We start from the raw sequence: 15,911 nt of genomic DNA on the forward strand, positions 1-15,911 counted from the left end.
AAAATTGGAATTTAGGAGGCAGTTCTATAGCATGATAGTATAAAATACAAATCACTAAAGAGTTAATATGTAAATAAAAGTTTACAATGAGGTAATGACAATAGTTGTAGACCATTCTTTCAAGAAAATCTGCCCTTGCTCAGCATGGTGGTGCACACCTTTAATCCCAGCAATTCACAAGGCTGAGGCAGGAAGACTGCAAGCTCAAAGCCAGCCTCAGTAACTTAGGGAGACACTAAGCAACTTAACAAGAAGTTGTCTCAAAATAAAATATTTTTTTAAAAGGTGGGGGATGGGGATGTGGCTCAGTGGTTAATCACTCCTGGGTTCAATCCCGGAAGGAAGGAAGGAAGGAAGGAAGGAAGGAAGGAAGGAAGGAAGGAAGGAAGGAAGGAAGGAAGGGAGGGAAGGAGGAAGGGAGAGAGGAAGGGAGGAAGGGAGGAAGGGAGGGAGGGAGGGAGGAAGGAAGGAAGGAAGGAGAGAGAGAGAGAGAAAGAAATCAGGGAACTGACTAGTAGCTATTTAAGAGTAAAGTGAAGAATTGAGGGGAAAGTTCTGTTTGTATATTTGGTTGGTTACTGGTTGGTTACTGGTTGGTTCAATAGCTTTTTGATTGTTTTAGGGCTAGAAAATTCAAACATGGTACATTGAAGGAAAGGATCCAGAGGAGAACAGATTAAAATAAAACAAAATGATTGATGGATCAAGAGCCAGAACCCAGTGGCCTTGTAGAACAAGAGAACATTCCCTCCCCTAAAGTGAGAGGGAAGTAGTAGAGATGGGTGAGCACATTCAGAGTGAAATTTAGAAACAAAAGGAAAGAATATGGAAGTAATTCCCACCTGGCAGATCTATTTTCTCTGAAAAGCAAGTGCAACAGAATTAAGGTCTTGCAGAAGAAGATGGGAGATTAAGCACACAGTAACAGTTTGGAATAGGCACTCTGGAGAAATTACTTTCTGGCTCTTATGTCATAGGCATGTTTTTTCAGTCATATATTTGATATATTTTTACTTTTTTAATTAAAAATTAAACACCAGAAAAAGAAGTTAGTATTCACTTGAGTCTCCATTATTAGCTCAGTTACATTTTTCTTTAACAGTTCACACTACATAATTATTACCTTATTCTAAAAGGAAAACTTTTGGTATCAATCAACTTAAGAACTATATTATTAACAGAGTATTTTCACAGTAAATCTAAAATAAATGAGTGTAAATGCAAGAGTCCAGTTTGATCACATAGCACAGATGTTTTATTTGTTTGAGACGCTGGGGATTGAACCCAAGGCTTCGTGCATGCTAGATATGTACTCAGTACTGAGCTACATCCTCAGCCATTAGCACAGGCTTTCGAATGTCTCATATTCCTGAGCACTCAACAGAGGTCAAAACCCCAAAATCCTTATCTGTGTCAGTCAGCACAGGAGTTTGATTTTCTCCTTCAGTCCTCTGCAAATCAGAGTAGAAAGAGACCAGCAGATTTTCTTTGAGTATTTCATCTTAACACTCAAGAGCAGAGGTATCATAAAGATGGTTTTCACAAAAAAAATGCACCTAGAAAGAGATATTCACAAATTTGGAAAATCTTAACTCATTAAGATATTCATGTTTTGTGCTTGCATGCATTTATAAATCTGAAACAAAAGGAAGAAATGTGGCAAAGGCAAGAAGAACAATCTCTGCCAAAATCACTGGCAAAAAAAGAAAGAAAGAAAGGGAAGGAGAGAGAGAAGGAGGAGGAAGGAAAGAAAGGAAGGAAGCACAGACAGAATTTTGGAAATCCCTAGAAAGTGCTACATCATTTACTTTAAAATCTTAGGTAGTTAAACTAGGGGTTTTATGTGAATTATAAAGTCAAAATGTGGCCTAAACAAATTTAATGTAGTTTTCATCTTTCTCTTAGAGCCAAGGTCTCATTTGTGTATAATACCTAAAAAAGAACTAAATACACAATCCAAAAATAATTATTTTTCCTTTATTTACTGTTGGCTGTTTAAATGTTATAAGGGGACTACAATGGAGTTTGTATTTGGGGGGCTGGAAAACAGATTGGAAACTGCCATTCAGTTAACCAGCCAAAATCTTTAACATTTACTGCTAAATAAGAGGTTAAGGAAAACTGACCTCGGACAAAGAAAAATTCATCCTCAGAAACTTTTCCTTTTATTTAAAGATGGAAAGTGATAAGTGGAAAATAAATTTTAGTATGTTTATAAGTATGCATTTAAAGTTCAAGTCAAAATAAGTTCAGCTCTTAAAGAGCTTTGTCTGTATTTGTACATATTCTAACTAGATGTCGCCACCTACTGGACAATTTACAAATAACTTTGCTTTTCCACCCCCAACCCAAAAAAAAAAAAAAAAATTATCATGGAAATGCAGCATTCCTGCTTTCCTAATAACACTTATAGGAATTTTATTTAAAAGTATATGTTTACATATAAGTACAATCAAAATAATTTTTAATATTTATATTTTAATTAAGACTAGTATCTAAGGTTGAATGAATGACAGAAAAAACTTAGAGTGGAGCAGATATAATGTTTCATACCATCTTATACTATGTGGCTATGTTGGAAAAGTAGGAATATGAAACTTTCAAAAGACTGTGCTAATAGCTGAGGATGTAGCTCAGTGCATGTGCATGTCTAGCATGCATGAGGCCTTGGGTTCAATCCCAAGCACCTCAAACAAATAAAACATCTGTGCTATGTGATCAAACTGGACTCTTGCATTTATACTCATTTTTTTCAAACTTAAGATGAAAATACTCTGCTAATAATACAGCTTTTACGTTAATGATACCAAGAGTTTTCCTTTTAGAATAAGTTAATAATTATGTATCAAGTGAATACTAATTTATTTTTCTGGTGTTTAAATTTTTAATTAAAAAAAATAGATCAAATAAATGACTGATAAAACATGATTATGACATCAGAGCCAGAAAGTAATTTCATTAAAGAATTAGATTTTCTATAAAATAATAGTTATAAAAAAAGACTCTAATTAAGTCTAAAGAAAACAGGAATACAATAATGTTGTCTGTTCATTTTAATGAATGGGTCAAGTGTGAACTAATCAAGACAGCCAGAAGCAAAAATGAAGGCAATAGACATTTGGTTCATCTAACAGTATCTCTTATTCCTATTTCCTTTTACAAAATACTACTTTTGCATTTTATCTGCTTTGCATACAATGACAATAAGTATTGACTGTAAATTCAAAATTTTAAAAATTGAAACTTTAATGTGATAATGTTTAAAGCAATGATTTCTCTGAACATAGATTTCAAGCCCCTTAGCTAAGCCTTTTGCTCATTAAGTACACCTAATTTCCATGTTAGAGCATTTGTACTCATCTAGCATTATGGTAAGTGTCTTCTGGGCATACAGTAGTCATGTGACTCCAGAGGTTCAGCTGTAAATTCTAGGGATTTAAGGGAAATATATATGCCACAAGCTTTAAAAATTAAACATAATTGATAGTTCTGATTTGGTTTTTAAAAACGCGAGACTAGATGGCTGGGATTGTGGCTCAGCAGCAGAGCGCTGGCCTAGCATGCATGAGGCACTGGGTTCGATCCTCAGCACAGTTGCAGTAGCATTTATTATGGGACACCAGCTGGGGTCTAGAAGCCTAACACCAAGATGAGGTAAAGGTAATCTACAGAAACACTATAAGATTATAGGGTAGAAACTGTAATACCTCAGATCCACACTGCAAGAAAGGAAGACACATAGATAACATAAAAAACAAGGGAGGAAAATGACCCAAACAAACCAAGATTCTACAGTAACAGAATCCATTAGCAATGCAGTTGATGAAATGTCAGAGAAGGAGTTCAGAATGGACATAATTAAAATTATTTACTAATTAAAGAATGACCTAAGTGAGCAAATACAGGCAAAATTAATCACTCCAAAAAAAGAAATAAGAGAGCAAATAGAGGCAACCATTGATCACACCAACAAAGAGATAAGAGAGTAAATACAGGAAGCAAAAGACTACTTAAAGAAAGAGAGATTCTGAAAAAAATAACTGACAGAAATCCTGGAATGAAGGAAACAATAAACCAAATCAAAAACTCAATAGAAAGCATCACCAACAGAACTAGATCACTTGGAAGACAGAACATCAGATAATGAAGACAAAGTATACAATCTAGAAAATAAAGTTGATCACACAGAGAAGATGGTAAGAAATCATGAACAAATCTAAGATTTATTTGGATAGAGGAAGGCACAGAGATTCAAACCAAAGGACTGCACAATCTCTTCAATGAAATAATATCAAAAAAAATTTCCAAATGTGAAAAATGAATTGGAAAATCAAATACAAGATGCTTACAGGAAACCAAAGGTACAAAATTACAACAGATCTACACCAAGACACATTGTAATGAAAATGCTTAGCATACAGAATAAGGATAGAATTTTAAAAGCCATAAGAGAAAGGAATCAGATTACATATAGGGGAAAACCAACTAGGATCTCTGCATATTTTTCAAATTAGACCCTCAAAGCTAGAAGATCCTGGAACAACATATACCAAGCTCTGAAAGAAAATGGATGCCAACCAAGAATCTTATATCCAGAAAAATAAGCTTTATATTTGTTGATGCTTTGCTGATGAAATAAAAACCTTCCATGACAAAGTTAAAAGAATTTTCAACTGGAAAGCCTGCACTATAGAACATCCTTGGCAAAATATTCCATGTGGAGGAAATGAAAAACAACAATGAAAATCAGCAAAGAGAGGTATTACACTATAGGAAAAACAAGTCAAGGGAGAAACCAAGTTGAGTTAAATACCAAAAATAAAAAAAAATTACTGGGACTATAAATCACGTCTCAATAATAACCCTGAATGTTAATGGCCTAAACTCCCCAATCGAAAGACATAGACTGGCAGATTGGATTAAAAAAAAAAGACCCCAAAATATGCTGCCTTCAAGAGAGTCATCTCATAGGAAAAGATATCCACAGACTGAAGGTGAAAGTTTGGGAAAAAGCATATCACTCACATGGACTTCAGAAACAAGCATGGGTTTCCATCCTTATATCAAATAAAGTATACTTCAAGCCAAAATTAATAAAAAAGAACAAAGAAGGACATTTCACTGCTTAAGGGAATCACACACCAACAATATATATCAATTATAAACATATATGCCCCAAACAATGGAGCATCTATGTTCATCAAACAAACTCTTCTCAACTTCAAGAGCCAAATAGACCACAATAAAATAGTATGATTGACTTAAACACACCTCTTTCACCACTAGATAGATCTTTCAAACAAAAGTTAAACAAAGAAACTATAGAACTCAATAATACAATCAATATCTTAGACTTAACTGACATATAGAATATTCCACCCATCAACGAGTGAATACACTTTCTTCTCAGCAGCACATGGATCCTTCTGTAAAATATACTATATATTATGCCACAAAGCAACTCAGCAAATACAAAAAAGTAGAGATTCTACCCTGCATTTTATCAGATCATAATGGAATGAAATTAGAAATAAAGAATAAAATAAAAAATAAAAGGTACTTAAACACCTGGAGATTACATAATATGCTATTGAATGAACAATGGGTTGCAGAAGGCATTAAAGAGGAGACTAAAAAATTCTTAGAGGTAAATGAGAACATTGATACAACATATCAAAATCTCAGGGACACTATGAAGACAGTACACAAAGAGGAAAATTCATTGCATGGAGTTCATTCCTTAAAAGAAGAAAAAGTCATCAAATAAATGACCTAACATTGCATCTCAAAGCTCTAGAAAAAGAAGAGCAAATCAACACCAAAAGCAGGAGAAGACAGGAAATAATTAAAATCAGAACTGAAATAACTGAAATTGAAATAAAAGAAACAATTTTAAAAATTGACAAAACAAAAAGTTGGTTCTTTGAAAAAATAAATAAAATTGATAAACCCTTATCCATGCTAATGAAGAGAAGGAGAGAGAAAACTCAAATTACTGATATCCATGATAAAAAAGGAAATATCACAATGGACACTACAGAAATACAGAAGATAATTGGAAATTATTTTGAAAATTTGTACTCCAGTAAAATAGACAATATCAAAGGCATCGAAAATTTATCTAGAGTCGTATGATTTGCCCAAACTGAATCAGTATGATATATACAAGTTAAACTGATCAATTTCAAACAATGAAATAGAAGATGCTATCAGAGGCCTACCAACCAAGAAAAGCCCAGGACCAGATGGATACACAGCTATTCTACAAGACTTTCAAAGAATAACAATACTCTTCAATTTATTCCATGAAATAGAAAAAGAGAGAACATTTCCAAACTCATTATATGAGACCAATATCACCCTGATTCCCAAACCAGACAAAGACACATCAAAGAAAGAAAATTTCAGACCAATATCTCTAATGAACATATATGCAAAAATTCTCAATAAAATTCTGGCAAATAGCATACAAACACATATTAAAAAGATCATGCACCACAAACAGGTGGGATTCATCCTAGGGATGCAAGGTTTTGGTTAAACATATGGAAATCAACAAATGTAATTCATCACATCAATAGACTTAAAGATAAGAATTATATAATCATGTCAATAGATGCAGAAAAAGCACTCAACAAAATACAGCATCCATTCATGTTCAAAACATTAGAAAAGCTAGGGATAACAGGAACATATCTCAACATTGGAAAAGCTATCTATGCTAAGCCCAAGGCCAACATCATTCTAAATGGAGAAAAATTGAAAGCATTCCCTCCAAAAACTGGAACAAGACAGGGATGTCCTCTTTCACTACTTGTATTTAACATAGTCCTTGAAATTCTAGCCAAAGAAATTAGAGGAAATAAATTAAAGGGATACAGATGGGAAAAGAAGAACTCAAACTATTATTACTTGTCAACGATATAATTCTATATTTAGAGGATCTGAAAAATTCCACCAGAAAACTTCTAGAACAATTAAGTGAATTCAGCAAAGTAGCAGGATATAAAATCAACACCCATAAATCAAAGGCATTTCTATACATCAATGACAAATCCTCTGAAACAGAAACTAGGAAAACTACCCCATTTACAACAGCCTCAAAAAAAAATTAAATACTTGGGAATCAACCTAACAAAAAGAGTTGAAAGACCTCTACAATGAAAACTACAGAATGCTAAAGAAAGACATTTAAAGAAGACCTTAGAAGATGGAAAGATCTCCCTTGTTCTTGGATAGGCAGAATTAATATTGTAAAAAGACCATACTACCAAAAGCACTATACAGATTTAACGCAATCCCAATCAAAATCCCAATGACAGTCTTCATAGAAATAGGAAAAGCAATCATGACATTCATCTGGAAAAATAATTTGGCCAGAATAGCCAAAGCAATCCTTAGCAAGAAGAGTGAAGCAGGTGTCATCACTGTACCAGACCTTAACTATACTACAGAGCAGTAATAACAAAAACGATACAGTATTTGGCACCAAAATAGACTTGTAGACCAATGGTACAGAATAGAGGACACAGAGACAAACCCACATAAATACAGTTATCTCATTCTAGACAAAGGCACCAAAAACATATATCAGAGAAATGATAGCCTCTTCAACAAATGATGCTGGGAAACTGGAAATCCATATGTAGCAAAATGAAATTAAACTACTATCTCTCACCAGCACAAAACCCAAATCAAAGTGGATCAAGGACATAGGAATTAGACCAGAGACCCTCCACCTAACAGAAGAAAAAGTAGGCCCAAATCTTCATCATGTAGGCCCCAACTTCCTTAACAAGACTCCTTAAAACATAAGAAATAAAATCAAGAATAAGTAAATGGGATGGATTCAAACTGAAAAGCTTCTTCTCAGCAAAAGAAACAATCAGTGAGGTGAATAGAGAGTCTACAGAATGGGAGCAAATTTTTACCACACTCACATCAGAGAGAGCACTAATCTCTAGGATATACAAAGAACTCAAAAAAATGTAACACACACACACACACAAAAAAAAAAACACAAATAACCCAACTAGAAACTGGGCCAAGGAACTGAACAGATGCTTCTCAGAAGATGACATACAATCAATCAACAAATATATGAAAAAATATTCAATATCTCTAGCAATTAGAGAAATGCAAATCAAAACTACTCTTAAGATTTCATCTCACTCCAATCAGAATGGCAGCTATTAAGAATACAAACAAAAATAAGTGTTGGAGAAGATGTGGGGAAAAAGACACACTCATACATTGCTGGTGAGACTGCAAATCAGTGCAACCAATCTGGAAAGCAGTATGGAGATTCCTTGGAAAACCTGGAATGGAACCACCATTCGACCCAGCTATCCCACTCCTTGGTTTATAACCAAAGGACTTAAAAACAGCATACTACAGGGACACAGCCACACCGATGTTTGTAGCAGCACCATTCACAATAGCTAAATTGTGGAACCAACCCAGATGCCCTTCAGTAGATGAATGGATAAAGAAATTGTGGTATATATACACAATGGAATATTATTCAGCATTAAAAGAGTATAAAATCATGGCATTTGTAGGTAAATGGATGGAGTTGGAGAATATTATGCTAAGGGAAGCAACCCAATCCCAAAAAACCAAAGGCCAAAGGTTTTCTCTGGTATGTAGATGCTGATCCATATGGGGATGGGGCAGGCGGGTGAAGTATGGGAGGAATGGAGAAACTTTAGATAGGGCAAAGGGGAAGGAGGAGAAGGGAAGGATAATGTGGGTAGGAAAGATGGTGGAATGCCATGGACATCGTTACCCTAAGCACATGTATGAAGACACGAATGGTGTGACTCTACTTTATGAACAACCAGAGACATGAAAAATTGTGCTTTATAAGTGTACTATAAATTGAAATGCATTCTGCTATTACATATAACAAGTTAGAATACATAAATAAATTTAAAATTGAAAAATTTTAAAAAGAACAAATATCTAAGAAAGAAAAAAAGAGATACTAAGATATAAACAAGCAATTCACAGCATGGTGAAACAAAAAATAAATATTTAACCTCTGATAATCAGAGAGAGACAAATTTTTAAAATTCCACTTTAAGTAAATAAAGCTTAAAATAATCATAAAATCCATTGTTGTGGGTTTAGGAAAACAATATTCAGATACAAATATTGGTAGAAGTCTGAATTGGTTTCAATAGTTAATATGGTTAGAAAATTTTTTTAAAGTCCAACACCCTTTGACTAAGTAATTTCTCTTATATAGAGAGAGAGAGACTCTGCACCTAACAGAAGAAAAAGTAGGCCCAAATCTTCAGCATGTTGAAGATCACTGCAGCTGTTGTGTAATTAAAAAAAAAAAACTAAATGTTTGACATCAGGGTTTAAACAAATGATGGCACATACACACGTTAAATTGACACATGGCCATTTAAAATACTGCTGATATAAATTGTTCCAGTTTTCTATTATGCATTAAAAATCACCCAAAATTTCACAGCATATGGTAATAATTACTTCAAGTAAGATGTACTGATTAATGCTAAAATTTGTAGGCAAAAATCTACAGAGAAACTGAATATTTGCATAGCTTTAAAGTAGCTCCCCCAGGATATTTATTAAGTGCAAAACGAAAAATAGTAACCTTACAGTGGAAAAATCCAGCAGGCACTTAACTAAGTGATTAGAGTTAACACAATCAATAATACATCATCATTATGAATCCCAAGTGTGACTGAGGGAGGACACATAATTTCTGAGATTCACCTACTAAAAATGAATAATTTTCATCTAATCATGAGAAAACATCACACAAACCAAAATTTAAGGATATTTATGAAAATAACTACTCTCGAAAGGGGTCACAAAAGACGAGGAAAGACTGAGGTACCATCACAGATTAGAGGAGACAAGGAGACGTAATACCTAAATACAATATGGGGTACTGGGTTAGATGCTAAAAAATGGGAAGGATATCAGTGGGAAAGCTGGTGCATTTTTAGAAGTTTACTGTTTAATTAACAGTACTGTAGCAATGTTGATTTCTTAGTTTTGATTATAGTACTATGGTAATGCAAAACATTAACATTAGACGAAGCTTAGGCAAGGGTATACAAGAACTATACCTATTTCAAAATAAAAAATAAAACTTGATAGCATAAAACAATCACCATGGCACCATGCTCATGCTTCTGTGCGTTAGGAATTTGATGCCTATAGCAGTTTGTCTCTTAGGAAAGGGGCCTTGACTGGCTAGGTCCTGCATTTGGTTGTAGAAATCTGGTGCAGCTCAATGTCTTGCCTTGGTAATTTTCTGTGGTGTTTTCTCAGTCTGAAATGTCCACAGTTACTTTTGTGTGTGTGTGTGTGTTTGTGTGTGTGTGTGTGTGTGTGTGTGTGTGTGTGTGTGTGTGTGAAGGACTGAACCCAGGGACATTTAACCACTGAACAACATCCCTAGCCCTTTTTATGTTTTATTTTGAGACAAAGTCTCCCTAAGTTGCTTAGTGCCTCACTAAGTTGCTGAAGCTGGTTTTGAACTTGTGATCCTCTGCCTCAGCCTCTGGAGCCACTGGGATTATAGGCAAGAGCTACCATGCCCAGCTTACAGTTCCTTCTTAATTCACAACTTTAGTGCCGGCACTGAGATAATTAGAACAGCTGGTAAGTCAGTTTATTAAGGATGCTGTAACAAATTACCAAGGGCTAGGTGGCTGAAAACAATATAAATTTATTCTCTAGATATCTAAAATCACAGTGTTGCCAGAGAATTTCCTTCTTTGCATTTTCCTAGTTTATGTGGCTCCCAGCTATCCTTGGTAGTCCTTGGCTTGTAGCTACATAACTCCCATCTCTGCCTCTATCTTTACAGGTCTTCTTCCCTGTATCTTGGTGTCTCTATATCTTTATGTCCTCTCCTATGCTTATTTTATGAAAATAAGGGACATCAGTCATTGGATTTAGGTCCATCCTACTCTATTATGCCTCATCTTAACTAAGTATATCTGTAAAGACCCTATTACCAAATAAAATTACATTCTGCAATTCCAGGTAGTCATGAATTTGAGGGGGACATTATATCCTAGAACTGGCCAGAATTATTTTCTCTCTGCCTAACCTTTCTCATGACCTGTCTGGGCTTTCTCACAGCACAGCAGATTCAGGGTGGTTTGGCTTTCATCTGCATAAGCCAGGAAAAGAAACAGAAATTGCCAGTCTTCTTAAAGGCAAGGCCTAGAAATGGCATAGTATTGCCTTGGCTATATCAGTCAAAGTTATTCCAGGCTAGCCCAGACTGAAAAGGGCGGGAGAAATAGGAGAAATTATGTCTCTTAATGAGGAATAGAATGAAAGTACATAGAGGGAAGGCACTGAGGGCAGCCATTTTGGGAACAAGCTACCACAAAGATTCTTAGTAACAGTTAAAGGGGTTCATGAGATACAAACCAGTGGAGAAAAAGCTTAAAAAACACCATAAATCCAATTTTATCCCATTTTTATCCTTAGATAGATAGGTAGGTAGATACAGATGTTTACACTAAACATGTCTCAAAAGAAAAATAATAAACCAAATTATCAAAAATAATAAACCAAATTATTAATAGTGATTATTTCTGCATGTTGACAATTTAGGAGATAGCAATTTTTTTCATTCTGTTTACCCATGTTTTCCAACACAATTAATTACCGATGTTACTTCTGTAATAAGGTAGAAGTAGCAGAAAGTAAACTATCTAGGATTTTAATATAGAGAAGCTAATTTTTTGTTGTTTCAATTAGGATATACAAATGGCAAGGTAAATTTCAATAAGGTCACTCCAGCTATGGATCTAAGAAGTTGAAATTTTGAAAGATTGATTTTTTTTTAAAGTCCTTCATTACAGAAGGGGCAACCCAGATGAAACACCCATCTTCTTAAGGAGAAACATTTTGGTGCACTATAAACTCAAATCTCTCAAGCCCTAGCAGCTTCTGAGCTCTTAATACTAGTCCACAAAGGAATAAACCTGAAGGAATATTATTCACAACAAAGATCGACTATTGTTCCACTAAAAGTGCTTCAGTAGTCTAAATCAGATTTTTGGAGTTCTACAATGTTAGACATTCACTTTATATAAGATAAAAAGATCCCAGTATTCTGAGAGAACTCAGGACACTGCTTAGAGCTCTTCCACCACAAAGACTACCTATGGGATATTGACTAAAGGATTCCAAAAGTAGCCAAGCAAAACATATCAACTGCTTCCACTCTCTAAAAGTTTCACTATTAAGTAAGTGGGTTTAAGAATATATGACTACATCATATTTACATTTGAAAAGAACATTCACAATTTTACACATACACACAAAGGGATAAGTAGAAATACATGTGCAGAACTAATTGGTTAGTCTGCAAAATTAGGAGTGTAAGATAATAGGATATATCAGAAGTAGATTTTTATGAAGGGGGTTGCATAGGCCTGAGTGTTTTACATGGTGAGATAGAGGACTATCAGAATAAAATATCCTCTAGAAGAATCAAACAGGGACAGAAAGTAAGGGCAAAGACATAGTGGGCCTGTTTCTCAATTTGTCCATGCTCTATTAAGATACAAATACTTAAACACAATGAAACATACCTAAGCTCAGAGTAATTTCATATCATATTTCCTCTAAAGAAGAGTCAAATTCACGAAGAAAAGGGGAAATTTTGGATCAGGAATTTAACTTTAATCCAAATCTTGTCTGACTCAGATAAAAACAAGGATGAATGACATCTACTCACCAATAGTTTCTTCAGATGCAGCAGTCAAAGATAAAAATTTCTTTGTATTTTCCATCTCCTCATTACTTTGCAAAGCTTCACTATTTTTTGCAGACTATGAAATAAAAATTAAAATTTAAACAAGAAGATAGCTATACTCACTGATTTTTTAATTATAGCATAGTTTCCTATCATATACATACAAACAAGAATCCTCAGGCCATTCATATTCCTTTAAATAGGAAATTTGTTAATATTTCCTGTTTCCACAAAATTGTGTCAATAGATATTTCCAGATAGAGTTGAAATATATGTCTAAAATCAATATATGATAATCACTTTGCTTAAAAAATCTTAAGTTTCTGTTAGATATTTTTATAACTAAAGAGTAACCTAAAGGTATAATCAAATTGAAATTTCAGACATTTCAAGTATATTACTGTTTCTATTTATAATTCTTATTTCAAAGGAAATAAAAACAATTTGAGTTTCCATAAGAAAAAGTGATAAACTAACTTTTTCTGCTAAGATTTATGGAAATCATTTTTCTAGTTTAAAACACTGCATTTGGGGTTGCTTTCTTTCATCTCAATGGCCTTCCTGAGATCTCCGTAAAAAATGTATTCACAATTATTTCCTTCTTAATTCATAATACTGCCTAGGCCTAGGAAATTTCCTCCGAAGTCATTAGATGATTATGAATTATTTTATCAAAAACAACCAATTTATTATCACAAGGTTCCTATCTCACAGGTGCTCTCCTTTCAGGGGCAAAATACAAATAAGAGTCAATGGCTCTATACCAAATCAGTAACAACATCTGGTCAACCTCAACCCCTTAATACTACAGAAAATAAGAAGTCCAAGAGAGCCAATGTTAATGAAGCACCAGAAATTTGTTGAAACAAAAACGATTTGAGCATGGCTCATTCCTCAAGTACCTTACAGTTTCCTGAAGAGATTTGACCAACACATGAAACAGTAAACTCCCAACTTGATTGTCATAAATGTTACTCAAGTAATAAACTAACTAGGGAATTCAATTTTTGTGTATTTTCCTGTTTATCTCCAAAATGTAAGCTCACTGAAGAAAAAGCAAATATACATTCTTGATGAAAGCAGACATCATACACTTCCCTATTCCAGAGATTGAGGAGCTCTAATCTGACACTAGTAAGACAGGTCAATGAGCATGCTAGCACAGTGCCCAAAGTCTCGTTCCAGAAACATTTCACCCCTGTACCCAGCACATACACACATATTCATGCTATGTCACCACCTCCACAAAATAACAAAGGCAGACCACATTAACACTATCACAGTCCATGCTTTTCTTATTCTCTTAGAGGAAATTGTTTCTTACTATTGGCACATAGTTGTACAATTCTTACCTTAAGTTCTTCCCACAACTTTATTCTCATTTCTAGACCTTGCTTCTTAATTTCTTTTTCTCTGTATTGTTTTTTTGCCAATATTTTATCAAGTCTGTTCATTTTATAAATAGCATCTTGAAGTTGAGAGTCTACTTCTTTTAATTTGGTTTCATCTATATTGTGTTGAAAGTAGAAACAGGTTTGAAGTTTAATAAATCCATAAAGTTTTATTGTTTTTAGTCTTTATTCTTTGACTTAACAACTATGTATAGTGACAATAGTAACTATTGTATTGACGTCATGTAACCAACTTGATTTACAAGGTACTTTCATATATTTTTTTCATATAATTATCTAATAACTCTGCAAAATAGACATTTGTCTCTATTTTACAGTTGAGATAACCAGGCCTTTTCATAAGTTGTTCCCTTATTATTTTAAATCCCAAATTTTCTCCTTCTTTCTTCTATACATTCCCTATCCATGATTAACAAATAGTAAATAAGGAATAAGACATATATCCTATCCGAAAATTGCTGAAGACTCCAAACTCTTTCTCGAGAAACAGAAGGCATGTATAGAGAGCTACAGTAAAAAGTAGTATATCAGGGCTAGGGATGTGGCTCAAGCGGTAGCGGGCTTGCCTGGCATGCGCGCGGCACTGAGTCCGATCCTCAGCACCACATGCAAATAAAGATGTTGTGTCCGCTGAAAACTAAAAAAAAATAAATAAATATTTAAAAATTCTCCTCTCTCCCTCCCCCTCTTTTAAAAAAAAAGTAGTATATCATAAGCAACACAAAGTGGTTCAACATACAGAAGAAACAAGCTCCAATAAGTACCTAATGTAGGCAGACACTTTTCTCCATGCCCCTCCATGTTTCTAATTTCTTAAAGCACTTAAAAATGCTTTGACTACCAGGGATGGTGGCACACACCTGTAATCCCAGTGGTTCGGGAGGCTAAAGCAGAAGGATTGCAAGTTTGAGGCTAATCTCAGCAACTTACCGAGGCCCTAAGCAACTTAGCATGATCCTGTCTCAAAATAAAAAATAAAAAGAACTGGGGTTGTTGTTCTCCCAGTTAAGCACCCCTGGGTTCCATCCCTGGTACCAAAATAAAAAATGATCTTCCATCATTCAAATTTTAATTTAGAATTAATGATAATGAGGGCAGCTTACAGAGTGACCTGTGGCACATTAAGAGCTTTATTTACATGCATTACTCATTTAACACTCACCTTAACTCTGTAAAGTGGCATAGTCATTGTCTTCATTTTAAAAATTAGTAAACTGACATTAATCTGTACCTGAGTTCATACATGTAATGTAACTAGTAAATATAGAGTCAGTTCCACTCACATCTGTCTGACTCCAGCTCTTAGCCACCAAGCAATAACACACCCTCTATGAAATCTGATGAAATTTGGTTCTCTGGCAATGAGAATAAATGTTCAAGTATTAAGTCTTAGTCATCTCAGGACAAATCACTTTAAATGGCATATTATGCTAAATGAGGCCAAATTTAGCAATTTTTGAAAATCCAAAGAGACCAGTGATGTGTCCCCATAACATACATTGCTTCCTCTTTAAGGAAAAAAAAGAGGGAGATATTTTTAGAAGAAGAAAGTTTATTCAAAAAGAATATTAATCTTATCAATAAGAAGTATCCTCAAATCTTATTGCTTATATAATTCAAATGTAATACCCTTTAGTTCTAATTCCCAACTACTAATCCTAGCATTCTCAAGCTCCATCTAAGTAGTCTATATAATAGGCATTTTTAAGTAATTCACACAGTACTAAAAATAT

At 34.3% G+C, this 15,911-nt stretch overlaps 1 protein-coding gene across 7 annotated transcripts in view; it reads right to left on the reverse strand.

Moving 5' to 3' along the window:
- The window catches only part of Fsip1 (fibrous sheath interacting protein 1), a 202,877-nt gene that overhangs the window by 173,735 nt on the left and 13,231 nt on the right, over window positions 1-15,911 (reverse strand). For all 7 annotated transcript variants that reach the window (XM_046461048.1, XM_058584676.1, XM_058584678.1 and 4 more), the window contains exons 4-5: window positions 14,119-14,273; window positions 12,749-12,842 (exon numbers count right to left, since the gene is read on the reverse strand). In XM_046461048.1, the coding sequence (XP_046317004.1) occupies window positions 12,749-12,842; window positions 14,119-14,273 (249 nt within the window). The remainder of the gene's footprint in view (window positions 1-12,748; window positions 12,843-14,118; window positions 14,274-15,911) is intronic.

The sequence above is a fragment of the Marmota monax genome, unplaced genomic scaffold, assembly GCF_021218885.2.
Source record: "Marmota monax isolate L192 unplaced genomic scaffold, Marmota_monax_Labrador192_F-V1.1 WCK01_AAM20220418_F8-fsc00001, whole genome shotgun sequence".
NCBI classification, from domain to species: domain Eukaryota; kingdom Metazoa; phylum Chordata; class Mammalia; order Rodentia; family Sciuridae; genus Marmota; species Marmota monax.